This window comes from Hippopotamus amphibius, chromosome 12, assembly GCF_030028045.1.
Source record: "Hippopotamus amphibius kiboko isolate mHipAmp2 chromosome 12, mHipAmp2.hap2, whole genome shotgun sequence".
NCBI classification, from domain to species: Eukaryota; Metazoa; Chordata; class Mammalia; order Artiodactyla; family Hippopotamidae; genus Hippopotamus; species Hippopotamus amphibius.
The window spans coordinates 30,533,119-30,558,806 of record NC_080197.1 but is presented as its reverse complement, the minus strand read 5'-3'; the positions used below and the strand labels follow the sequence as shown (position 1 = coordinate 30,558,806).

At 53.8% G+C, this 25,688-nt stretch overlaps 1 protein-coding gene across 4 annotated transcripts in view; it reads right to left on the bottom strand.

Annotated features, from left to right (window-relative positions):
- LOC130833060 (tyrosine-protein phosphatase non-receptor type substrate 1-like) overlaps positions 1-17,809 on the bottom strand; it is a 44,265-nt gene extending 26,456 nt beyond the window's left edge. The window contains exons 1-2 of one of the 4 annotated variants that reach the window (XM_057702261.1): positions 17,426-17,809; positions 16,457-16,544 (exon numbers count right to left, since the gene is read on the bottom strand). In XM_057702261.1, coding sequence (XP_057558244.1) covers positions 16,457-16,535 — 79 coding nt within the window. In that variant the 5' untranslated portion in view covers positions 16,536-16,544; positions 17,426-17,809. Of the gene's footprint in view, positions 1-16,456; positions 16,545-17,019; positions 17,248-17,425 lie in introns of those variants that run through there. The other 3 variants (XM_057702263.1, XM_057702260.1, XM_057702262.1) reach the window with 3 other exon arrangements.
- Between the last annotated feature and the right edge of the window lie 7,879 nt (positions 17,810-25,688).

Sequence of the window (25,688 nt, the reverse complement as noted above, 5' to 3'; positions counted from 1 at the left end):
GAGACTGAACGAACTGGAAATGCCACTTGGAGGAAGCACAGGCGGACGCTAGGGCCAGCAAGCCTGGGCGAGAGCGCCGCCCTCCCTCAGCCAGCTCAGCACCTGCCCTCCCCGGGCCTCCACTGCATCACCCACAAAGTGGGGTTACTGGCCCCCACCCCCGGGAGAGTCATGAGGACACAGTCGGCTGTACGTGCCTGCAGCACAGGTGCTGGTTAAACGTCAGTCTCTGTTCCCATTATCATCACAGAGACATCATCTACTTGACTTTCTCTAAATGACCACGTTCCCCTCAAGCAGGGCACAGGAGCCACAAGGAAGTGTTTCCACCCCCCTGCCTAGAACACGGCCTGCCGCACACCAGCCCTCGATAATACACACTGAACGAACGTATTCGTGAAGGAGGGAGGGATTTCCCTTGCTCCCGGGCAAATTCCCTCCCTAAGCCTCTTTCCTCATCTGCTAAAGGGGCTGCTACAAGCAGGTCTGGGAGATGGCGCGAGCCTGGAGCCCGGGACAGCACCAGGCCCACAGATGCGCGTCATAAACGGCAGTTATTATTATCCTTATTGATACCACCGCACAGGGCTGTGAGTCAGCAGCTGGTGAGGGAGCCGTGAGCAGGAGAGGAGGCGCAGAGTCAGGCGTGCGGCTGGGGCAGGGCTATTCTTGTGCTGTAGCTGGAGGCCTGCAGTCACACCCGGGGAGGCGGCAATAAAACCTGGGGCTGTGTGGGGCGGCCCCCCTCCCCCTTTCCTAAGCTCCTCGCAAGCTCTCTCCACCAACCGCAGCCAGATTTAGGAGTCTTAATTAATTAGCTAGTGTTTATAAAGTGTTTGAAGAATTTTAAAAGTGCGACGTAAGTGCCAAATATTATTTTAATCTGTGTATGTTTTTTTTGCCCCCGGCAGTCTTTTCCCTCGCTCGCTTGCTTTTTTTTCTCTGCAGGTTCTGCTCTGGGAACCGGGCTTGTTAAAAATCACTCCCGCGGTTCTGGGCCTGGGGTCATCACGCTGGCATCGCTGACAAGCCCATTTCCTGCTCTCTCCTGCCCTCCTGGCAAGAGAAAGCGATGGTTCAGTGGCCTGAACCGTCTCCAGGAGAGGCGGGCGGCTGGGTGGGCCTCCTCACGTGACGCTGGTGGGAGCGCAGAGTGGAACATCCTTTCGGGAGAGCAGTGTGGCCGTAGGTGCCACAGGCGTGAAAGCTGGACACCAGCCTTGGCTGGGCTGTTCCACGAGGATGTGGCCCCGAATATGAGTGAGGTTCCCACTTGATGATCTTGAAAAAGTTGGGAAAACACCCAAGAGGCCAAGGACAGGGGATGGTTAAGTGGACTGTGTCATGTCCCCTAGATGGAATTATAGGCAGCTATAAAAAGCCATCACTGTGAAACGGTGGTCATCTGGAAATTTGTTCATGGCATACTTTTAAATGACATTTTGGTTAGTAAATAAAACCTGTTCATTGGAAAGCATTTAGAGAAAACAAAAAAGTATAAAAAAAAAAAATAATCTCATAGAATACCAGCAAAGATAACCGTGACCAACATTTTGATGTTGTTAAAATGAGGGAATAAAAAACAATGTAAAATCATACTCTGGTTACTAAGGATATGCGCAAACATGTTGCACCATTCATTCCGGTGTTCTCATAAAAGCAAACAATTGGAAATATTCTCATTTCCAAGGAAAGGAGACTGTTGGTCCCACGATGATGAACCACATGATGACCAAGCCTACATGTAAGGATTATAATTACGGACACAGAAATAGATTACAAGATCAGAGTCAGTTACTGAGTGACGTTTTCAGTGTGATCCCAAACTTCTAGTTTTGAAAAAAATGTGTATCTGATACTAAAGATTAGCAGTGATTACCTGTGAGTGATTACCTGTGACTTCCAAGGGATTTTCCTTTTATGTTTTCTGTTTGTAGTACTTGGGCAATAAAAAAACAGGAAAACTGCTTTCAGTATGATCATGACTTTGTAAAATAAACTGAAACTAAACTAAAATAAATAAACAACTGCAAGGTACTATATACAAAGGTATAAAATGCAGCTCTCTGGATCATGAATCTAATGGGTTTTTCTCTTCCTTCTATTTTGGGCATTTTCAGATTTTCTAAACTGGATGACTATTAAAGAATATTTACAGAACCCATTTTGTAATAAGAAAAACCTATACATGTAATATGTATGTTACATGGGTGTTTATCATTTGAATGAATCTCCCTGCTAAGAATTTTGTCTGTTTTGTTCACTGCTATTTTCCCCCACTCCCGATACAGTGCTTGGCATAGAGTAGATGCTCAATAAATATCTGCAGATTGACTGATCAAACTGTCCAGAGAAAAGGCCTAGGACGATAAACACCGTGATGCTGAGGTGAGTTAAACGGCTGGGAAATGGGACCAGCAGTGGGTGGGCAGGGGATGGGCGTGTTTTCTATTTTATAGCAAATAATATGTTGAAGTCTCTCTTGTTTTTTTGCAGGCAAGATATGTTGCTTTTGAAAAAACATTAAGTAATGAGGCTTCCTTGGTGGTGCAGTTGTTAAGAATCCACCTGCCAATGCAGGGGACACAGGTTCGAGCCCTGCCCCAGGGAGATCCCATATGCCGCGGAGCAACTAAGCCCGTGCACCACAACTATTGAGCCTTTGCTCTAGAGCTCGCGAGCCACAACTATTGAGCCCATGTGCTACAACTACTGAAGCCCATGCATCTAGAGCCCGTGCTCTGCAACAAGAGAAGCCACCACAATAAGGACTGCACGCACCACAATGAAGAGTAGCCCCTGCTCTCAGCAACTAGAGAAAGCCTGTGTGCAGCAATGAAGACCCAACACAGCCAGTAAAAAATAAATAAATAAATCCAATAAATAAATAAATAAATTTATAAAGAAAAAAAGAAAAAGAAAAAGAATCCACCTGCTAATGCAGGGGACACAAGTTCGAGCCCTGGTCTGGGAAGATCCCACATGCCGAGGAGCAACTAAGCCTGCGTGCCACAGCTACTGAGCTCACGTGCTGCAACTACTGAAGCCCTTGCACCTACAGCCCATGCTCTGCAATAAGAGAAGCCACCACAATGAGAAGCCCGTGTACCACCATGAAGAGTAGCCCCCGCTTGCCGCAACAAGAGAATGCCTGTGTGCAGCAATGAAGACCCAACACAGCCAATAAATAAATAAATAAATAAATTTATATAAAAAAAGAAAAAATATTAAGTAATGAAATAAAACACATGAGTAAGTTATCTAATGGAAGAAGTCAGCACAGTGGGTGGAAATGCTCTGTGTACTTGTTGCAAGAGGAACTCTGTCCAAAGGGACACTGAGCAGGGGAGCTCACAGCACAGGGGCGGACAGTGATGAATTACCAGGATCTGCTGTGCGCCAGGCCCTGAGCTCAGGGCTGCGGAACGGCTGTGTCCTGGCCTCACAGAGCTTGTACATAAGCAGACAAGATAGACTTTAAAGAAACAACTCCAATGCTTACATTTGGAATGACCCCCAACCCTTTACACAAGGGACTCCTGCTGGCATCTCTGAGCCCATCTCCTGCCCCCTCCCCACGACCTGCTGCTCCCCCTCCCCCTCCTGTCTCCTTTGTCTTCCACGAATAGGCCAAAGAGGGTGTGAGAGATGAAATAAGATGGAGATTGAGAACTGACCATCGGACTTGGAAAAATATCTGACTTTTTTTTTTCTTTACAACATTCATGTATAGTTTTTGAGATTAAGATGAAAACAATTTCATCAGAAGTGAAAAAATAAGCATGGATGCTTTTCTAATGGAAAAAACCAATCAACTTAGAACTGAAACTTGCCAGGAGGGAAACAGGGCCACTGTGATCTCTGGGTGTGATTCCTCCTGCCTCATCAGGACACAGAGACAAAGCTGAAACGAATATTTCCCAAGAGCCAGCCCTTTCCTGATGGGCTCTCACTGCCACTTGCACGGGAGCCTGCCTGCTCCTGGAAGCAGTGGGCCACCACAGCAGGGGCCTCAGGGACAGGCTGGAGGCCACCCTTCAGGTTTCCACAAACTCAAGAGGCCTGGGGCCTGGAAGGCTGTGGCCAGAGCTCTGGCAGTTCCCCAGGGCTCAGCATCGTAAGATGACATCCACCCCGGCCCCCACGGTGGGCAGCTCAGCATCCCCCTTCCCTGACCTCGGTCGTTATTGGCCATCCTGGAGGGGATGCTGGTCTACCCCCCAACACAATAGCACCTCCCTGGGTGCTGCATTTGGTATCTTCTGGGTTAGGATTTGATGTCTGAGTATGAGAGTGTGTAGTGCGGGCGTGTGGATGAGGGTATGTACGCAGGAGAAAGAGGGCAGAGGAGGTAGTGTGCATACAAGTGCACGAGTGGGCCACGCACCAACGTTCACACACATGGGCCCGGGGCGCATACGCACGGGGGCATGTGCACAATATGCGCGTGTGGGCAGGAGTGTGCCCCAGTGCAGCTCAGGAGTGTCAGAAGGGGACCAGGGGCAGGAGTGGGGAGGGAACTGTGCACAGGAGGGTATCTGAACATGGGTGTGAGACTGTCGGTGGCATGAGAGGGTGTGTCTGCACCCGAGGTGTGAAGAGATAGATGTCTGGGAGGGGTGTGAGCACATGGGTGCATATGGATGTGTGCACGAGTGCATGTGTGTGTGTAGGGAGAGCACGTGTGTAAAGGTGTGTGCGGGGAGGGCACGTGTGTGATGGGAATGGTGCACACGAGTGTGAACGTGAGGGTGTGTGTGCTGACCTAAGTGCTGGGGAGCAGGGGCCACAGTGTGTGTGGAGCCCGCTGTCTGTGTACACTGTGTGTGTGTCCACGCACCGTGTACATGAGTGTGCTTAGCAGTGAACACGCCTGGCACACACAGGGTGGTGAGAGAGGAAGGAGGGTGGGGGAGATGCTTCCCTCAAGTCTGGCTCCTGGTGGGCAAGGCCCTGCGCGGCCCCTGGCACAGGGTCCCACCCTTAAGGTAAGCTCAAACTGCTCCTGAGCACCTACTTCCTGGGTGCTAGCTGCCACCCTGGAACTGCTCTGCTGGAGCTCATGACCCGGGGTGGGGGGGCACATGGTCACAGGCAGATGGCTGTGTAGACTCTGCAGTTCCCAAGCAGGGACCTTGGGGTTCTGACGCAGGAGCATCAGGGCTCCGACAGCTGCAGCTAGGTGCTGATTTTCCTCTGGAGTCAGACTGATTCATTTATGCCCTTTCAAATCTCACTCAGGCCCTGTCCCAGATGCCACAGGTCACAGAGCCAAGTAAGATGGGTCCCCGCAACTGTGCGGCAGAGTTCCAGACACAGGCAATGACCATGTGTAGGTGGATCAGTGAGCAGGAAGAGGCTTGGGGACAGGGTCTTGTGTAAGATCTGAGAAGACATCCTGGAGGTGGTGGTCCCTGAGCTGGGTCTTGAAGGCTGACAGAGGCTATGGAGGAGGGAAGCCATTCAAGAGGGGGGAACCACATGAACAAAGGTGCAGAGGACAGAAAAGGGCTCGGCACAATTCAAGGACCAGGGCAGGGTCCTTAGGACAAGCTCAATGGCTGTGAGCAAGATAGAGAAGGACTAGCCTGGGACTGGGTTAGCCTAGCTCCCTAAAGGTGGCTTCAGTTGCCATCCGAACAGCAGGTCATCTCTGGGAGCAGTCTACTGGTATCGCTGGATAAACCCACTGGGTGGAGATGCCCCAGGTGCTGCGGTGGAAACTACCACCTGCACTGGAACCAGCACAAATGGGGATGCACGAGGCCTTGTGAATAAGGTGGGGGAGGGCCCAGAGGGCCCGAGGTACTCTCTCCTCCACCCCGACTCCAGGCAACTGTGAGAACTGAGCACTGTCCATAGCCTTGCAGTGAAAGGGCAGACCCTGGCAGCCCCCTCCACATAGCAGGTAAATTTCTAAGGTGCCAAGAAGGTCCATAGCTTGGGCTCTGGGGCCAGAAAACCCGTGTATCTCAGCCCTAGCAGGGTAACCTGGCAGTCACTTTTTTCTAAACTCCCACTTTCTCACCTGTGAACAAGGGGGTACCATCATCTCTCTCTCTCCGCAAAGCCAGACGTTCAGTGGTTAGAAGAGCTGGCCTGAGATCTGTACGTTTCCTCGCCTCCTCTCTCTCTCCTGTCCCACAGCCAGCTATTAGCAGAGCTTGCTGGCTCACTTCCAAGATCTGGCCAGACTCTGACCCCTTCTTCCCACCTCTACTGCACCACCGTCCCTCACCTAGATCCTTATCTCAGCTCCCAAACCGGCCTTCCCGCTCCACCTCACCTCTCTGTGACATGTACCCCCCCTGCAGCCAGAGGAGCCTCTAAAACCTAAGGTAACATCCTTCCTTTGTGCAAAACCCTCCTGCAGGCTTCACTGCACTCAGACTGAGACGCAGGAGCCTCCTGTGGCCCCCAGGGCCCTGCAGCTGTGCTCTCAACCATGCCAGGTTCTCTACTCATGTCAGGGCCTCAGCACTTGCCATTCTCTCTGCCTGGCACTCTCACTCCCTATATATCTGCATGTTGGGTCCCTCACCTCCTTCAGGCCTGAGAGGCTTTCCTTGGCACTGTGTATAAAACACTACTTTCCTCAATGTCCCTTGCTCCGCTTTATTTTTCTGCATATTACCCACCACCCAATGCATTATAAGCATTTGTTAATTTCATTAGCATCTATCTCCCTACCCTAGACTTACTTATAAGCCCTCTGAGAGGGACTTAGTTTTGTTCCCTGCAGGATTCTCCAGGTTTATACCAGTGCCTGGCATTTGTTGAACGTATGTCCTGGTTTGGATTCTAACTCTGCCACACATGAGACCCCAGCAAGTGTCTCAACCCTTTTGGACCTCTGGTTTCTCATCTGTAGAATGAGGACGAGGACGAGGATGATGATAAACTCGGGTTATTCTAGGGTGAAACAGGTTACTGTGTGTACAGAACTCAGTGCCGCGCCTAGCAGAGAGGATGCGCTCAGTGCAGGGCAGCGTGACCACGCAGTGGATATTTAAGGATGAAGAGGATGACGGATGATCGCAGCGTTAAGCCTGAGAAGCTAAGGATTCTCTCTGAGGCAGAACCAGCTCTGCCTCAACGTCTGCACAAGACCACTTGGAGCTGGACCTCTGGGCAGGCTGTGTGCACTGTTGGTGGGAGGCCAGGGGGCAGGGAGGGCCAGAGGCCCTGATGAGAATTTGCTGGGTTTAGACGGGACCTGGAGGTAATGAAGAAATGCTCACAGTGTGGCCCCATTTGCAAAGCAGCAGGGAAAGAACTATCACTCTGTGTGTGCTGTAAGCACCTTTTGTATTTGCCAGGACTGGTGGGGGCCAGGTGAGGCTGGGAGAGAATGCAGGGGCACTAACACCCACCATCCACTTCCTTGACAACCTAAGGAACTTCTTCCCACCTCCCCATTTTGCAGAGGGAGAAACTGAGGCCTGGAAGTGATGCCTGGAGAGGCTGAGAACCCAGGTGGCGTCCTTCCAACCTCTAGGCCCAGCTGTTCCTCTAGGACAGGCCCTGGTGCCGCCTGGCTACGCTCTCATGGGTATGAGGTCACATAACAGGAAATCCTCATTTCTTTAACTGTCACAACAGCCTAGTGAAGCAAGTGCTGTTGTCACTATCCTCTTCCTACAGGTGAGGAAGCTGAGACCCTGAGAGGCAGGGAAGGGACAGAGGCAGGACCCAAACACAGATGTCAGTCACGTGGGATCTCTTCTCCCTGCCACCAGGTCCACTCCAGCTCAGGCTTCTGGATTCTCAGGCTGCCAAGGACGCACACGCATTTTCCCAGCTGAGATAAAGGCCCCCTTAAAAGCAATACGCATTTATTAAATGATATTTGCGAAGGTTTCAGCACTCTCTGCTGCCGACAGCAGACAATCTCCGGACGAGAATTTTCCCCAAGCTGACACTATTCGCTGATGCCTTTTATAGCGCTTTTTGCAGTTCACAAAAGCACTTTCCACAGCTCTTAATTCCCTTAACCCTCAACAGTCTCTGTGTGGGAGGAAAGAGTGGTAGCGCTTCCATTTCACAGATGAGGAAACTGAGGCTCAGCGCAGGGAAAGACACCAGAGCACATGGCCAAGAAGCAGCATGTACTGGATTCACTCAGGAACATGTCCCAAAGTGGGTGCCTCTCCACTGCCTCCCCTGCTAGAGAGGGGGTCTGGGGTACCATCAAGATGAAGGGTGAGAGAGGTATCCTGACTGGAGCATCCGAGCTGGAAGGAACCAGCAGGAGAGTAGCCAAGCTGAGCCTCTGCTTTACAGAAGGGGAAACTAAGGTGCAGAGGGGCAGTGTAGTGAGTTTCAAGTCCTGGCTGGTAAGTGATGGAGCAGGGCCTCCACCTGCTCTTTAGAGCTCCAACCAAAAAATGATGATCACATGATGGTAACAGTAGTAGCAACAATGGCTAATGAGCATCGAGCATGGGTGTTACCAGGAGCATGACAGGCCTCATCAACCTCCGCAGGGACTCCCAACTCAGGCCGTCACCACCCCCACCCCACAGAGGGCACAACTGAGGCTCAGGGAGGTACAGCCACTTGGCCAAAGTCTGACTCCGCCCGCATCCTCACCCATTGCACCACATGGCCTTGTGCCATGAAGGACCCTCTGGGGGAGGCTGGTGCCGAGTCAGGCCCTCCAAACCGAATCAAAGCCAAGAGAGTGTAGCATGAATCGCATCATGTTTCATGGTTTGCCTGCTTGTTCGCAGTGTCTACACTGGGGCAAGCTGTTCTGCAAAGCCAGAATTTACGTACTAATTCTGTTTCTGGGCCTCTACCTCCATCCCCAGCTGGCACTGATATTTTGTGTTTCCTGATATTTTAGGGATACCTGTTTTTGCACGATGGGCAGGGATTTGTGGTGTGGTCATGGCCCCCATTATAGAGGTAGGACTGTGTAGTGGTTAGGGCATAGGTCTGCTTTCCAACCAGGGTTACTGCCTGTGTGACCTCATGGCTCTGAGCCCCCTTTTTAAAATGAAGCTCTTTCCTCATTCAACCAATATGTATTAATCTGCCTACCATTACCAGGCCCTGTGTAAGATCCCAGGAGTGAATACGACAGACATAGTCCCTACTCTCATGTAGCTCATGTTTTAGTGGGAGAGACAGGGCTGAAATAATGACGCAAATATAGAAACAGCTAGGAGTGCAAATGAATTTGATGCCACGATAGAGAATAACAAGCAGAGCCATTTTCAGAATAGGGCAGTTGGAAAAGGCATTTCTGAGAAGGTGAGATTGCAGCTGAAACCTGAAGGAAGCAAAGGCCAGGGAAGGTATTCGATCTAGCAGCAGAGAATAGCAAGTGCAAAGGCCCTGAGGTAGGAAAGCAGCTGTATATATGAGGGCCAGAAAGAAGATTGCTGTGGCTGAAGCCCATGGAGGAAGGCAAGTGTGGTACTAGTTGGGGCTGGAGGGATGGATGTGGCCCAGAAAATGCCACGTCTCATGGATCATGGTAAGGAGTTTGATTTAGTTTTAAGGGCAGTGGGAACCGCTGAAAAGTGTGGAGAAGGACAGAGAGGATTTTATTCACTCCAGGTGCTATGGGTAAAGAGACTGGAGGCGGCAAGAGTGGAAACAGGAAAGGAGTGATGAGGACGTTGCAGCATTTAGGGGTCTGAGCTCAAATCCCAGCTCTGTACTTATAAGCTGTGTGATCTTAGGCAAGTCACTTCACCTCTCTGAATCTCTGTTTCTTTATCTGTCCAATGGGTATAATAAGAGTTCCCATCTCACATAACTGTGGTGAGAATTAAATGAGATGATGTACAAAGTAATCATCCTATCACATGACCTCACATGTTCAATGTCAAGTGCTCAGTGAACCAGTTCCTACTTGGTCTGGCCCTGACCTCTCCTAACTCCTCCACTGCCTGTCTCCCTTAAGTCCAGACTGACTGGCTGTTCCTGAGCACAGCTAACCCACCCCAGTCTCAGGGCCTTTGCACTGGTTACTCCTTTTGTGCAGTCTGCTCTTCCCCTGACATTCTCATGGTTGCTCCTTCAGTTTTATCCAGGCCTCTGGTCTTCAGAGAGGCCCTCCCTCTGTCCCCACTCAACCTTCTATTCCCTAGTTCTCTTCACAGCACTTGTCTTCACCTGACATAATGTTTACCTGGGTCTGTTTTTCCTTCCTCACTAGAATGTCAGCTCCACGGGAGCAGGTGCTTTTGTCTGTCTGAGGATGTATCCCTAGCACCGAGAGCCACCCCTGGCATACAGATGCTCAAAAATATTTGTTGAATGAATATTTATAATTAAAATGACCATAATAAGGACAGAAAAGTGGTTAACGGTAAACTGAGGCTTGGACCCAGCCTTATTTAACTCTCACTGGCTATGCGGCCTTGGGAGGAGCCCAACTCAGCTTTTGGGAGCCTCGGCTTCCTTATCTGTAAAATGGGGATGAAGGACTCCATGCTTTTCGGCTCAGTGTAAGGATTATACAATGGCACACATCCAAGTATCAGTGGATGAAACCATGCCTGGGTCTAGTGTTTGCTTTACAATCCTCCCCCTCCCCCCACCCCCAGAAAACTGAGAGGCAGGTGAAACACGAATGGCAGATGACTGTTGAAGCTGGGGTTCCTCATCTCGCAAATGTTTGAAGTTTTCCAAAATAAAAAGATAAGGAAGAGGCAGCACAGACTGACAGCTCAATTAGTGCCTAGCACCCCTTCCAACACGGACTGCCACTTCTGGAGGACACTGCGGGCTCTGAAGAATGGGGGCACTACAGCCCACCTGGCATCGTCACCCACACACTCTGGCTCTGGCCCTGCCGCCTGCAGGCTCGTCCCTCACTCCTGGCTGCCAATCTCCCCCCCATCCACGCATCTGATCTCCCTCCGCTCCTGGCTTAATCTGCAGCCATCTCACACCCTGCACCCCCAAACAGATGCGCCAGGAAACCTTACAGACACAGTGAACCAGTTCTGTATAATCGCCGACTTCCACCTTGGCTGTTTTGCATCTCTCTGGACTGACGGCCTGGCAGGACACCTGGCAGGGAAAAATCCACCTTGGGGACCACTACATCAGAAGAGCCATCCCAGGAACACCCAAATTAACAGGAAAGCAGTTTCAGCTGTGAAAATAGATGCTTCCTTCTTCAGTGTGGGGCAGAAACACATCTTGGGAACACCTGCTGCCTCTGCCTCCCAGAAGGATACACGGATTGACAGAAATATGCGAGGAGCACCAAGAGGGCAGAACGCCAGTACCCCTGGGCCTCAGTTTCTCTGCCTGTCAGGGCAAAGTGATGCCTAGTGAGTAAACACCATGGGTGCTGTGGTCATCCTGACTCTGCCACTTCCTGTGTGGCCTTGAGCAAGTTGCTCTGTCTCTCTGAGCCTAGTTTCCTCACTGGTCAGATGCTTTGGATGGTAACCATGCACATCACCCAGGGTAACTGTGAGTACCACTGGGATCATACGTGCCAAGTGCTGAGCCCAGTAAGTGGCCGGAAACGATGTTTCCCATTATTATTACTTTGGTATTTTCCAGGGAATTTGGGATCCTGTCAGAGTTCTAGCTTTAACGATGGAAACTTCCAGCACAGCTCAGTTTTAAAGAGACTTGGCCTGGATGACAGGGGGCTTGGTGTGCCCCCCAGGCTTTGCCAGGATTCTGCTCTGTGAGCCTGGCCGATCCCGTCCTCCCTCAGGGCTGCAGTTCTCTAGGCTGCACAAAGAGGCACTGACTGACAGCTCTCTCAGGCCCCCTCCTGCTTTCCAGGTCTGGGAATTCATGATTCCAGCCCTGTGGATCCGGACAGAGACACCTAGAGGCAGGCTGTGCCCATGCGGGCACTCAGTTCCAGTAACTATTCAATCACACCAGCCAGTCTCCGCTCAACTCGTCCTCCCCAACGGCACAAAAGCCACAGCGAAAAACACCAAGCTCGTGTTCACTCTCAACAGCTCTTGTTGTTATGTGAGCACCCACTGTGTGCAAGGAGCTGTGCCGGGTGCTTTAGCAACATCAGTCCCACTCAGCTGAGGAAACCGAAATAGAAGGAAACGACGACGATTACAACACTGGCTGAATGTCATGCGCAGCAAGCTGGTACTGAGCGCTTACTACATGCCAGGCACGGCTTCAAGCGTTATACGTGGGTTCGCTGACTTGGCCCCTGAAATACAGGTGTTGATGTCATCTCCATTTTACTGATGAAGAACCTGAAACACAGACCTCAATAAACTGTCCAAGTAGGTATGCTGTGTCTGTATGTGGAGAGGCTACAATGCAGAATCACTATGTGAACCAGAGTTAAACATGCACTCAAATGTGATAAAACAAGGGGAAAGTGATAAGTAGCCTCAGATAAAACCTGGGGTGAGCCTTCAGAGGAGGAAGAGAGCCCATGGAACAGAAGGCCGCACAAATGGAAGGCTGAGTAGGATTCGGACATGTGACGAGAGAGACATACACGGAAGGGCATCTCTGGTGGCAGGAACAGCATAAATGAAGGCACAGAGATAAGAAAGTTCAGCTGAGGGCATGGATTTGTACAAAGGCATTTACCAAACTGGGTTAGATTGCACATTAACAGGCATTAAACAAACCCAGTGCCTTTTGTTCATATGTTTGGGGAATCCTGGAGTAAACAGGGTCCGACTGGGGCTTCTACAACTGCAGGCCTTCTCAGGATCTCATAGGAGCCAATGCTTTCCGGAGCTGCCAGGAAAGCTTTGGCTGCAGGGAGGAAGCCTGGTCATCTAGCAGCAACTCAACAGGTCAGCTCTTTGGAAAACATGTGGCTGAGAAATAGGGTCTGCCAGGGAGAGAGCCCAGGCCCTGTTGTACGTTTGTTTTTTTAAAAAAAGAAAATTTGGACCCACTCAACAGTTTTGAGCAGGGGAGTGACATGATCAGAACTGTGTTGACAGGCCAGAAATCTGAGCGCATTAAAAAGAGGCGGGGGGTGGGGGCACCTTCCATCAGTCCAGGACTACAAATAAGAAAATAATCTGTCGCACGGAGCCGTTGGAAGCAGCGAGCGAGCGTGTGTGGGATCCGCACAACAGTTTTAGACTGCCTTCCTCTCACACACCCCCTCTCCATCTGTCGCAAAGGGCACCAGGAAGATGCAGGAAGATTCCAGCTCTGGGGGCTCCAGCGCTCAGCAGCCCAGATGGGGGGCTCTGACGGGAGCCACACGGCTCCCGGAGCCGTCATTTATGAGGGCCAAGGGGCTGCAGTGTTTCCATCCTCAGGGCGCTTTCAGAGAAACGACTGTGGCTCAGTTAAAAACTTCTACCCCAGAAGGAACCCCTCCACAAACCTCCATCTGAGCTGGGGGGCGGCTGGGCGGGGGCTCTCACTCCTTCCAACTTGGACGACGTAACCCTGATTAAGTCACTGAACGTCTCCCTCAAAAGCTACAGTCATGAGGCGAAGATTCAAAATCGAGGCTCCCTACCACTTATTCCTTGGCAAGTTACTTCCCTAGTCTTGACTTTATTCTCCTCATCTGCAAAATGGGGATAACAGGCAACTCATGCTTTGCTTCACTGACTGATGGGGTTACACCGATAAGGCACTCGGCACATAGTGTGGAATACAGGTAAAATTCAAGGAATGTTCTCCTCCCTCCTCTCAACACATGCTTCCCGTGAGGAATTCATTCGTGCTGGATGATAGCAAGTAAAGGAATGAATCACACCACAAGTCTCCACGGGGTTGGGAAAGGAATAATTAGTGGCAAGAAAGTACCCAGAGAACACCAAGGCCTTACAGGACCTTCCACAGACTGATCTCTTCTTGGCCAAAGCACCCCACCCCCCCTTTCTCTTCTTGTGAAAGAGGAAGTGAGATGAACTTCACCACTTAGGAAAGTACAGAGGAATCACCAGCATGCTACCCTCTTCCGAAGGGTGAGACGTGCAGCACAGGGCCCAGCTGTCCTGCAAAGCCTGACCCATTTTGGCCTGGTCTTCTCCAGGTCAGAGCCGGTAGTGAATGGGAGCTTATCTGAAGTCTGCGCAGCAGGGGCGCCAGAGGTCCCCAGACCTAGGTGGGGCCAAGTGAGGAGGCTGCAGGCTCAGTGTCAGGCACTGCTGCTGCTCCTGCAGAATCCGGCTGCCCAGGTGTCCCCAGCCCTGGCCCCCTGCCCTTCTCCCAGCCTCAGAATCTCCCTTGGTGAAGTTGTTTGAGGAAACAGGCCTCATGCTGGCTCCAAGAACACAGGTTGGTGACTTCACCAGCCTCTTTTCAGAGTTTCCCTTTGGCAGTACTTGTGCTGAAAGCAATCTTTAGAAACTTCTTTCCCTGCCTCTCCCAACCAAGATAATTCACATGACCAGCCCCCTCCAAACAGTGGTCATGTGAAGCCATAGCGATCATGTGACACCCCCCAGGCTGGCAATTCTGCCGGAGACACTAGTAGTCATTCAATCCAAAGCTGCCTTCCTAAGCCTGACATTTGAGTTTCTCACTCAAACAAATCCATTTTCTTAGAAAATTGGACAACTGCCTCCTTCTACCTTCCTGCTCTTCTGTCCTGCCGCTCTTCTGCTATGTCATAACGTCTGTGCCCAGAGCCCCGAGAGAAGGGTCTGAAGCTCCATCCTTCGGCCAAACCAGGTGAATTCCATGCCACGGCCGAGGGTGACCAGGACCGCATTAAACCGAGTGGAGGATACTGGGATGCTTGAGCTCTGGCGGTGACACCCCTTCCCCACCACCCTCAACCAAGAAATTTATTCTTACCTCCCAAGATTTATTTATTTCAAAGTTAATCTTTGCCCCTCTGCTGCTCCCACTTTTTCAGGCTATTGATGCTGAATGGATTGGAACGGAAGTTTTACGACCTAATCTTTACCATTTTATAGATTGTTTTTATAGGCAAAAGGGGGAGAATTTCCTCACGAGAAGGGTGTTGGTGTTCCCAGGCAGCCCTGGGAAAGGCAGCTACCTATTAGCGTCACCCCTCTTTTTCCAGGGTCAGAACCACGGGCTCCTGGTTAGAGAAGGGTCTGGAATAGATATTTAGAAATTAACTTGGGCCCAGTTCCCTGCTTCGGGAAAAGTGACCACTTGTGAGAGACCCTCGTGCATTTCCAGGCCAGGAGGCAGGGCAGGGCAGGGCAGGGTCTTGGACTTTTGCTGGGTGTAAATGGCCGGCTCAGGCAGGAAGGAGTAGATGGGAGACCTGGCTCACCAGAGAGACATGAAATCTATCAGGGCTTCCTTCTGCCCAGCAAGGACCCAACTGTATTTGAAAGATAGGGGGATGCCTGCATGGGTTTAAGGGGCTCAGGCGAAACTGTGGGGAAGAAAGAAGCTGCTGTCCACCCCCACTTCTGCCTCCACCCACTCTTTGCTAGTTCTCCCTTTCTCACTGCTATCAGATGGTTACCAGTCTCTAGGCAAATGCAGAAGGGGGGAGGAGGTGGATACTGAGCTCATCTTTACCTCCTTCCTCAAGGGAGGGAGGTGCAGAGACCCCTCTGCCGACAACACAGCTTCAAGGAGCCAAAAAACAAGAACCCCACTCTCCCCCCAACAATTCCTTTAACACAGTTTCTCTGCCCCCCACACCCTCCCAGGAGACTCAGGGTGCTGCAAAACCCCTTTAAGAAGCAGGGCTCCTGAATGGTGACCTCACCCCTTGACGAACACATGGTAGCCTTCAGAGCCCGCCTGCTGGAGACAGCCAGGTGTTTGATGTAGGCCAACAAAAAGACATGCTCAGAGCCACAGGTAACAGCCCCACAGAGCACCTGAGCTGCAGGGAGCTGCCTGGAAGCCCGGGGAAGGCAGGAGGAAGGAGGGGGCCGGAGAGCAGCAGGGAGCACGACCATCCAGTGGGAGAAGGCTTTGGCAACCACGGGGACAATCAGCCGTGCTTCACATCAGGATCTGTGGATCACGGCAGCTCACCCCAGGGTTACCCTGGCCTCCTTTCCTCTCTCCCCCATACTAACACTGTTTTACTCTACGCACAAGAGGAAGAGCTCACTCTTCCCTAATTGCAACAGCCTGCTTCTGTTCCATCCCCGTCAGTACTGGAAGGACCTCTGCCCTCACTCCCTTCTCTCAGACCCTGAAGTCAAACATATGGAAAACATAAGTCCAGGGAGACAGCTTCTTGAGAAGTCAGGGGTGCCTTGCTCTGAAGGCCGCTGACAGCCTGCCTCCACCAACAGTTTGGGCAGGGGCAGGTGGACCAACTCGTCTGGGTCTGTCCGGGTGCCCAGCATACTGCCGCACAGTCAAGAGAGACTGGGTCCCATCCTTGGCTGTGTGACCTTGGGCAAATCGCTCTCCCTCTCTGGGCTTTAGTTTCCGCATCTGTAACCCTGGTTACAGGCACCTCTCCCCCTATTACTGCTCAACATTAGCCGATTGGCTCCGAGTGGAGGTCCGAGAGGCCTGAGCCCGCAATCTGGGGACGGCAGCGGTGGCGGGTGGGGGTGCTTACCTGTCCAGGCGCTGGACGCGGCGAGCAGCAGGCAGAGCAGCGGCCCGAGGCGGCCGGGGGCCGGGCGGGCGGGCTCCATGGGCCGCGGCTGCGGAGCGAGGAGGGAGAGCGGCCGTGAGTGCGCGCTCGGGCGGGCGCGGGCTGGAGCGGGGAAATGACTAAGCCCCCCCCCCCCCGGCCGGGCTCCCCCCCCCCCCCCCCCCCGCGGAACGGTTGCCTGGAGAGGCTTAGGAGCCGCCGTCAGCGCGGCGATTTTCGGAGAACCCCCCTCCCCCCCCCCACCTCCGGAGAGATCGAGAGGCGGAGGGGGAGAGACCCCAAGCGCGCGAGAAACGAAGCCAGGGACGGCCCGAGACAGGCGGCAGGAGAGGGAAACAGACCCAAAGGGAGCCAGGCAGAGAGCCAGAGACACAGAGAGGCGAAAGAGGGGGAGAAGGAGAGCGAGCGAGCGGGCGCGGAGTGAGCGAGGCGGCGCGCAGATCCAGACAGACAGCGCGGGAGAGGGAGGACCGCGCTGGCAGGGCGAGGGGCCGCGCGGCCCGGCCGCCCCCGCCGCTGCCCACCTGCCCCGCCCGGGCTCCTCGCGGCGCCGCGGCTCGCCTCCTCCGGCCCGCAGTCCCGGCCGCGGCCCCCGCCCTCCTCCCCCCTCCTCCCCCTCCCCCCGCCGTCCGCGCGTGAGGCTGCGGGGCTCGGGCCCCGCCGGCACCTCCGCCGAGCGCCCGCCGGCCGCGCGCCCCGGGGGAGGGAGAGAAGGAGCGAGGGAGGGCGGCGCGCGCGGCCCCGGCACCCCTGCACCCCCGCACCCCCGCCCGGCCCCGGCCGCCGCCCCCGCCGCCGGCGCCCCGCTCGGCTCGGGACTGGACGAGCCCGGGCTCCGACAATGTGCCCGTTCAGCAGCCCGCGCGCCGCGGCCCCCGGCCCCGAACCGCCTCCCCCTCGCCCCCCTCCTTAGGCCAGCCGGGCTCGGACCTGCGCTGCCGGGCCGGCGAGGGCTGCCAGACGGTGGAAGTGCCGCCGGGGCTGCCCAGAGGCCGGGCCCCTCGCTCCACTTTGCGCAAACTTGTTTTTCTAAGGTCAGCGCCGCGAGCCAGCTACATCGTCCTCTTAAGGTGGACTGGGGAAGTTGCGGCCGGCCTCCCCTCGCCTCCGGACTCTGGCCGGAGCCAGTCCCCGCTTCTCGCCGCGGGAGGCTGGAGGCGGCGATGGAGCGGGGGAGCGGAGGGGGGGGGGAGTCTGCCTCCCGCCCCTCCCCAGGGGCCCGGCCCCAGTTCCCCAGAGCCGAAGGCCCCTCTCGGGGTGTGAGGGCCAGAGGGGCCCCGATTCTTTCAGAGCTGGGCCGAGGTGAAGGAAAAGCAGGAAGTAAGTGAAGGTAGGGGGAAGGGGGGAGGAAGGAGAGAGTGATGGTACAAAAATAGCGTGTGTGTAGGAAGGACTGCAGTACCGCCTGGAAAAGCGCGCGGGGAGGAGAGGGAGCAGCAGGGGGGCTGTGGCCAGGAAACCGGAGGGGAAGGGTCCGGGCCTCCCTGGGGAGGTGGGGTCTCTCTGCCAGGTGCCTCTCTGTCAAGGATGGCTGATGCAGGAGTGCTGAAGGCCCAGGCAGGGGTGCGGGGCCGGGGGAATTTGAATGCCTGGGCTTCAGGAAGATGGAAGGCAGTGAGGAAGATGAGGGAATGCAAGGAGAGCAGGGGCGGGAGACCTGGAGGCAGGACAGAACCTACTGGTGAGAAAAAGCAACCGTTCTCCCTCTCTCAGTCTCTCTCTCTCCTTCTTTGAGGGAAAGCTGTGTTCCCAGTAGCAGCCACGACAGGGATAGTGGGTGAGAATGCCCTGGTCACCCAGGCAAAGAAGGATCCGGACTGTGGGGGGAAAAGGAGACCAAGACCCTCTGCTAATTGTAAATAAGCAATAACCAGTTTGGCTTCAAAAAGCCAGTAGGACGATATGAAGCAAGGTGGGAGAAGGGCCAGTCCTATAAACTGAGTGGGAATTGAGGCCCAGAGAGGGAGGGGACTTGCCCAAGGCCACACAGCAAGGCCTGGGGTTGAATCAAGACTTGAATTTCTGATTCCCAGGCTAAAGATCTTGTATAGTGACACTGCCCCCTCAGTCCCAACCCCCCCCCCCCACCTCCCTGTCAAATGCCTGATCCTGGTATGGTGCTAAGACAAGGAGGCAGGCAGTGTGCTACCTAGGTTCAAATCCTGCCAGCCACCTCTTGTGAGCTGTGTAGACTTGAGGAAATACCTTGTCATTTTGGTGGCTCAGTTTCCTTATCTGAGATGAGGCCAACAGGAGTATCAACCTAAAAAGGCTGGTGTGAGGATTAGATGAATTAATATTTGTACTACAACACTTTAAAAAGTGCCTGGCATGTACCAGGTGCCACATAGCATTTGATAAATAAGTCAGGCATTTGACAGCAGTCCTTGGGAACCCACACACAGGGTTCCGGGCAGTATTTGAAGTGCAAGGGGATTTTCTTTTCTTTGGTACAGGAATGACCCTTGCTATGTGCCTGTCTGCGAGGAATTTACATTCTAGTGAGGAGATAGATAGGTAGACAAGCAGAAATAATTAATGAACAACAGAAGGTCACTTCTTACACAGTGAGAAGGGTGCGCTCGTTTAAATAAGGGTAAGGCCTTCTGAGAAGCTGGGAGCTGAATCACAAAGAGGGGCAGCAAGGTGAGGATGTGGGGATTTGCTGTTCCAGGAAGAGGGATCAGCACGTATAAAGGCCCAGGGGCCAGCGTGGCTGGAGGGGAACGAGTGAAGGATGGGGGAGAGTGGTCCAGATGTGTGGCCTTGCAGGTCTTGGTAAAGCGCCTGCATTTATTCTGCAGGAAAGAAATCGCTGGCGGCTGTTAAGCAGGGGAGTACCATGGTCTGATTTCTGTGTTTCAAAGGCCGCTCTGGCTACAAGTGGAAGGTGGGCTGGAGGGAGGGGAGCATGGAATCAGGGCACCTGTGAGGAGGTTGTTCTGGGGTCCTCCTAGTATCTGAGGTGGGCATAGGGAGCCTTCAGCTGTTCAAGGCCACATCTGACTGAGCCCGCGAAGGTGACCAGTGGGGCTCCTGGGAAGATCCATCACCCGAATCCATCTGGGTGGGAGTGGGGGCAGGCGCTGCTGCTGAAGGTCAGCGATGAGGCAGCTTCTGGCCTGGGCTTCCAGAAGTCTCTGCTGTTCACCGTACACACACACAAACCTGCCCAGGATTAGGAAACTGCGGATTAGGGAAGGATAATAATGGAACCAGCTGCTCTTTATATATAGCACTTGCGGCCAGGACACCCCGCAGGGCTTCCCAACACCCTCACCTCTGCCCCAGGTGGGGGCCCTGGGCCTTGTTCTCCTGACCCAGCATCCACATAAAAGGCAGGAGGTCATTGAAACCGATGAGCAGCTGGATGTACTGAGATGGGGGACAATTTGCCTGAGGTCACACAGACAGATTATGGCAGATAATTGAGGTGAGTCGGCCCCCTCCACAGGAGGCATGCTGGGCTGCCCCACATTAAAATCAAACTGCCTTTGCACCGATCCCATTACGCACTCACCTATGTCTATTAAGGGTCTGCTGTGTGCTAGGCACTGGGCTGGGCGCTGGACACAGAGCAGCTGGGAAAAACAGACAAAAACCCCACCCCAAGGAACTGACATTCTGGTGAGGGCAAGCAAGTCAGCCTGTAAAACAGCGAGTCTGTGGGATGGGAATAGGCTACGGGTTAATAAAGCAGGGAGGGGCCCAGGGCTAAGGAGAGGGGTGGGCATCAGGGGAGGCCTCAGAAGAGCTAATATCTGGGCAAAGACCTGAAAAATGGGAGCTGGAGCCAGAGGCGGCTCCATCCGGGCATTGGTCCCCGACTCGCTGTCCCTCCCTGGTGTAATGTGTCAGCACAACCCCTGGCTGGACCTTTCCTCCACGTCCAGAACCAAAGCACTCCTCACCCCTCCCTGCTACAGCCCGGGCCTGAGTCTCCACCATCGCCCACTTGGGATCCCTCTTCCCGCCATTGTCTGTTCCCCACGCAGCATCCAGAGGTCAGGCCACGTCCCTCCCCTGTTGTCCCGCATCAGTGGCAAGAAGATTCGAATGAGTGGGAGGAGGGGAGGGTCAGGGGCTTCACGCCAAGACTCTGCCTATTTGACTCATGGGACTTGGGGGAACATTTTTTTATGAGCCTCAGTCTCTTCATCTGTGAAATAGGAATAACAAGGTCTACCCCTCATCAAGGGGTCGATGGTGGCACAAATGTGAAAGCAGCCGTGGTGGGAGCATATCTGGAGTTTGCCTCCGCAGGTGGGTTGCTGGCATCCTATGTGTACTAGGCCCTTTGATGTTGCTGAAGCCTCATTAACTCCACTGTGTCCCCAGAAGTGAGGAAACAAGCCCAGGGATGGAAAGCGACTGGACCAGGGTCACCCTGCCAGGGCACTCAGGAACCTGCAGAGACTGAGCTCTGTCGGGCACCAGCCCTGCGGGCTTTGCTCCTTGACGGGCTCCGCTTCCCGTCACCCTGGGCTGGCGTCAGCAGGCGGGCCCGCCAGCCGCCTTTGTGTGGGGACTGTCAGGAGGCCGGAGCTGCCAACGACCTATTTTTCTGGGCAAGAGGAGCCATTTGGAGTAGAGGCCTCAGCTGTGGAGCCAGAACAATAAAAATAAAAACAGCAAGGACTCCTGGGCAGCCTGGACCAGGGAACCAACCGCCCCAGAATGGAGCGGCTGAGGGTTTGGAGAGAAGCCGGTGGGGGCGGGAGGAGGGAGTGTCCTCACCGCACCCGGCTCTGTTCTCTGACCTGCAAGTGGGTCATTTCCAGGGGTCACGCAGCCATGTTACAGCTGCGGAAACTGCAGTTCAGAGGGATGGAGTGACTCGCTCGGGACATGGGACACACAGCTAGTGAGTGACCGAGCCAGTTAGGATTCGAACTCAGTTCTCCAAATAATAACAGTTCCCATTTGTTCAGCATCTATGATGCTTTACGGGCATGTTTTTGTGACATATTCAAACCATACCCGGGTATTAATAATTCCTCTAAGCTGCCTTAGAGGGGTCTCTGCTCACAGGTCACCTTGCCAGACCATCCTTTTAAAAGTCACCTCCCTCTGCCCTCATTTCCTACTTCCTTTTGTCCTCATCACGTGCATCACGACCTGCTGGCAGTGTGCACCTGCACTACATGTTGTCCATCTCCTTAACTAGCCACAGGTCAGCCTTGCCCGGGGTCCAGTGCCCAGCCTTGAGAGCACATCCTATAGCTCAGACCCCAGTGCTGCCTCAGACCAGCCCTGGGGCAAGTTACTCTGCGCATCTGTGCCTCACTTACCCCAGATTCAGGCATTGATGGAACCAGACCTAAAAGGTCTCTTGTAAGGGAAATGGGTTAATCTGGGAAAAGATGTTGGCTGTTGCCATTGTTTGCTCCCAGCACTGCGGCCCCAGGGCCTTAACAGTGAACAGTAGGTTATCAACAAATATCTATTCAATTACAAAAGTGACCCTCTCAAGATCACTGGGTAAGACATCTAAGACATCACAGAGTCTGGGTTTGGAGGCGGGTTTCTCTGAGCCTGTGCTTCAATGCACCCTACTTTACAGTTACCTCTCCACAGCCCCACCTTCCCACCACAGCGGCACAGGAATCAGACCTGAGCAGGTAGCATCCTCACCTGGAAGGATTGTTAAAACACAGATCCCAGGGCCCTAACCCCAGAGTTTCTGATTCAGTAGGTCTCAGGTAAGATCTGAGAATTTGCAGCTCTAACAAAGTCCCAGGTGCTGCTACTGCTGGTGGTCTAGTGGTCTGAACGGACGGGTGGACCTGTTTCGTGAGCCCAGTCTCAGCTTTCCTGTGGGCTGCTCTGTAGTCTGTCTGTCCCTCTGTTTCCTGTCCTTCCTGCCCAGGGGAAAGCAGAGGGGGAAACAGTACTGGTTCAGAGACCGCAGCTAGTGCCCCAGAGCTCTGGGGCTGTGAAAGATCACGGAGCCGGGGCCTGGGGGAGCCGTGCTGTAATTACTGCTTTCCAGGGGAAGTCAGCGACTAAACGACTTGGCAGGCAGGCAGGCAAGCAGGCAGCTCGCCTGAGCTCGTCAGGGGTGGGACCGCACTGTCAGGCTCTAAACACTGTTCTCATGCTCTGGGGATCTGGCTCTGCCTGGAGCTGAGCCCAGCTGTGCAGAGCCTCTGGGTGGGGGGTCCCCTGCAGGGTACAGATGCAAGGGTGGCATCGGGACAGAGTTGATGGGCTCAGCGTGCATTGGGGGACCTGAGTTCAAGTGCTGACTCTGCCTGATGATAATACTAATCATAGCTAAAATGTAAGACTGCTTACTAAGCCCCAAGCCTGAAGGATTTCAGTGGATTCTTTCATGCTCCTCACTCTGACTCTCTTATATGGACACAATTCTTATCCCCATTTCACAGATGAGATAATCGAGGCACAGAGTGGTTAAGGGGCTTCTGCAAGAGTGCGCAGCTTGTGAGTTGCAGAGTTAGGCTTTAAATCCAGGAGTTCTTATTCCCCAGCCCCTGCTCCTAACCTCTGCACATTCTGACTTCTACTTTGCTATGAGCCTGGAGGCCCCACAGCACACCCCGTGGGTCTCCATCACCACCGAGGGGCTTGCTGATGTCCAGGCCCCTCTGTGGTGCTGAGTACTTGGCCTGCTGACGTGTTATAGGTGTAAAAGTATCTGGTGAGTGAAATAACGAATTAGCAGATGAGTCTGACTCTTTCCAGTTGTGATGGGACAGTACAGTTCAGTGGCTGAGAGACGTGCTTTCAACTCCAGGCCCTGCCCCTCACTAGCTGTGTGATCTTGGGTGGGTCTCAACCCCCATTTCCTCATCTGGAAACAGGTTGAGGGCAGGATTAATGGATATAAAGGGAGTGAGGGAGGGAGAGAGAGAAAGAGAGAGAGGGGGAGAGTTCAAATGGCAGTGAGAAACCCGTTTGGCACCTGTCTCTGTCCGGTCTTCATGTCTGTCCATTCCTGTAGTTGCTTAGATGAAACCTTCGTGTCTTCTTTGAACCCTCTCTTTCTCTCCCCTACCCCACTCACAGTCCTGCCTGCCAATCCTCTTGGCTCTACCTTCAAAAAAGACCCAGAATCTGACCACTTCTTACCACCTGTATCACCCTCGGGTCCCACCCACTTCCATCTCCTCACTGGTTTCCTGTCTCCTCACTGGACTTCCCATCTCTTCCTTCTTTCAGTCAAAACCCCCAACAGCCTTGCCTCTCATCTCTTGGAATAAACCCCCAAGTTCTCAACGTGACCCACAAGGCCCCCTATGATCTCACCTACTCCCCATTTCTGACCTTGCCTACCCCCTCCCCCAGCTCACTCCACTCCAGCCATACTCATCTTCTCCCTATTCCAGGAATATGCCCAGCAGGTGCCCACCTCAGGGCCTTTGCACTTGCTGTTCCCTGTGCCTAGAACCTGCTCTCCCCAGCTAGCTGCCCGCTTGCTTCATCTCTTTCTTCGTGTCTCTGCTCAGATGTCCCCTCCCTGGGAGAAGCCTGTCCTGACCACTCTTTCTAGAAATGTCCTGTCATTTCTTACCCCCCAGTCACTATTTTTCTTGGTCACATGTAAATATGACGTACTCTTTGGTTGCTGGAGCTTCCTCCACCCCATTTGAGCTCCATGCGGGTCTCTGTGTTTGCTCTCCAGCACTTGGAGCCGTCCCTGCACAGAGTGGAGCCTCTGCACCGGTTGCTGACTGAGTGAAGGAGCCCAGCAGGGAGCAGCTCTGTCCACCAGGCGCTGGCGGCTCCACTGAGGGGAGCAGGTTCCTCTGCCCCCTGCCCCTTGCTTGGCCTGGGTTTCCTAGAGAAACAGATGTTCTCCTTGAACTTGGGTTGCCTTCCCAGGCAGGGAGGCCAGGACTCCAATTGGCCTCATTCCTGTTCCCGCAAGGAAGTATCTGTCCCCAGGCAGGAACTGGCCTGGCTCTCAGGGGAAGCTGAAGCAAGCCAGGCCACTCTCCCTGCTCCCAGCTTCTGATGAGCGGGCGCTGTGGCCTCAGGGCAGCAGGTGGCCGTGCTGGTACCATGCTGCCACTGCCACCAGCGCGAGGAGGGTGTGGGATGGAGGCCCCCCACAGAGCTCATTTCCAGAGCTCCTTGGCTTCTCACCCCATGGGAGCCTCGCAGCCATGCTGTGCGAAGACTGGGCTTGGATGTCAGCCTTTCCCGGCTGCAGTTTGTTCCACCTACGTCCATCCACGTGTACAGATGGGCAGACAGAGGCTCCGGGAGAGGCAGAGACTGCTGGGTGACATTGAGCCCGTGGACGCAAGGTGAGGAACCCAGATCCTCTGACACCAAATCCTTTACTCCCCATCTTCATCCCCAGTCCACCCTCTTCCCTGACCAGAAAGAAAGAAGTAACGGTCCCCATGGAATGGATAAGAGGACTGAGGGGCAGAGAGGGAAATGGGATGGCCCAAAGTCTCCCCACCTAGATGCCTGATAGGCCAAACTGGAAGACATTAGTTCGGTGTTGTCCTCCTAGTGTTTCTTCTCCCCAGTTTCAAGCAAATACTGGGGCTTAGTAAACAGGTGTTATAGGGATTTGGCAGAAGGGTGCCTAGAGTAAGGCCTTCTTAGTTTTTGTAAAGTCTGAAACTGAAGAAATTGCCAGAGAGAAGTGGGAGAGGCTGGAGGGAGGCAAATGTATTGGATGTGGCTGCTTGCGGGTCCCAGACTGGAAGGGTGCTGCCCTTCCTCCAGCAGGGTGGGGGGCGGCGCAAGGCCTCAGGGCCGGCCTCCTAGCAGCCCCGGGAAGCCAGACCTGGGTTCCAAGGCCTCTGGCTTCCTCACACAGGCTCTGTAGTCCCACAGTGCTGCCGAGCCAGCGGGCACCTTGCGGTGGGCCAACGCTCACAGCCTGCCTTTGGGCAACAGGTATTTATTGAGCACCTACGATGGGCCAGGGACTGTGCTGCATGCTGGAGGCATTTACATTCTAGTGGGAGAGATGGGAGAATGAACGCATGAGTCATGAAATACACTGCGTGCCATGTGGGCAGTGATAGCTGCTGAGAAAAAGGAAGCAGAGTGAGGGACACAGACTGGCGAGGGGATGCTGCTATCCTGTGGGGGGTGGCAATGAAGGTCTTGCTCAGGGAATAGAGTTTCCTGAAGGATGTGAGAGGGAGAGCCACAAAACGAAAGCAACAGCCAGTGCAAAGACCCTGGGGTGGTGCGGTCAAGGACA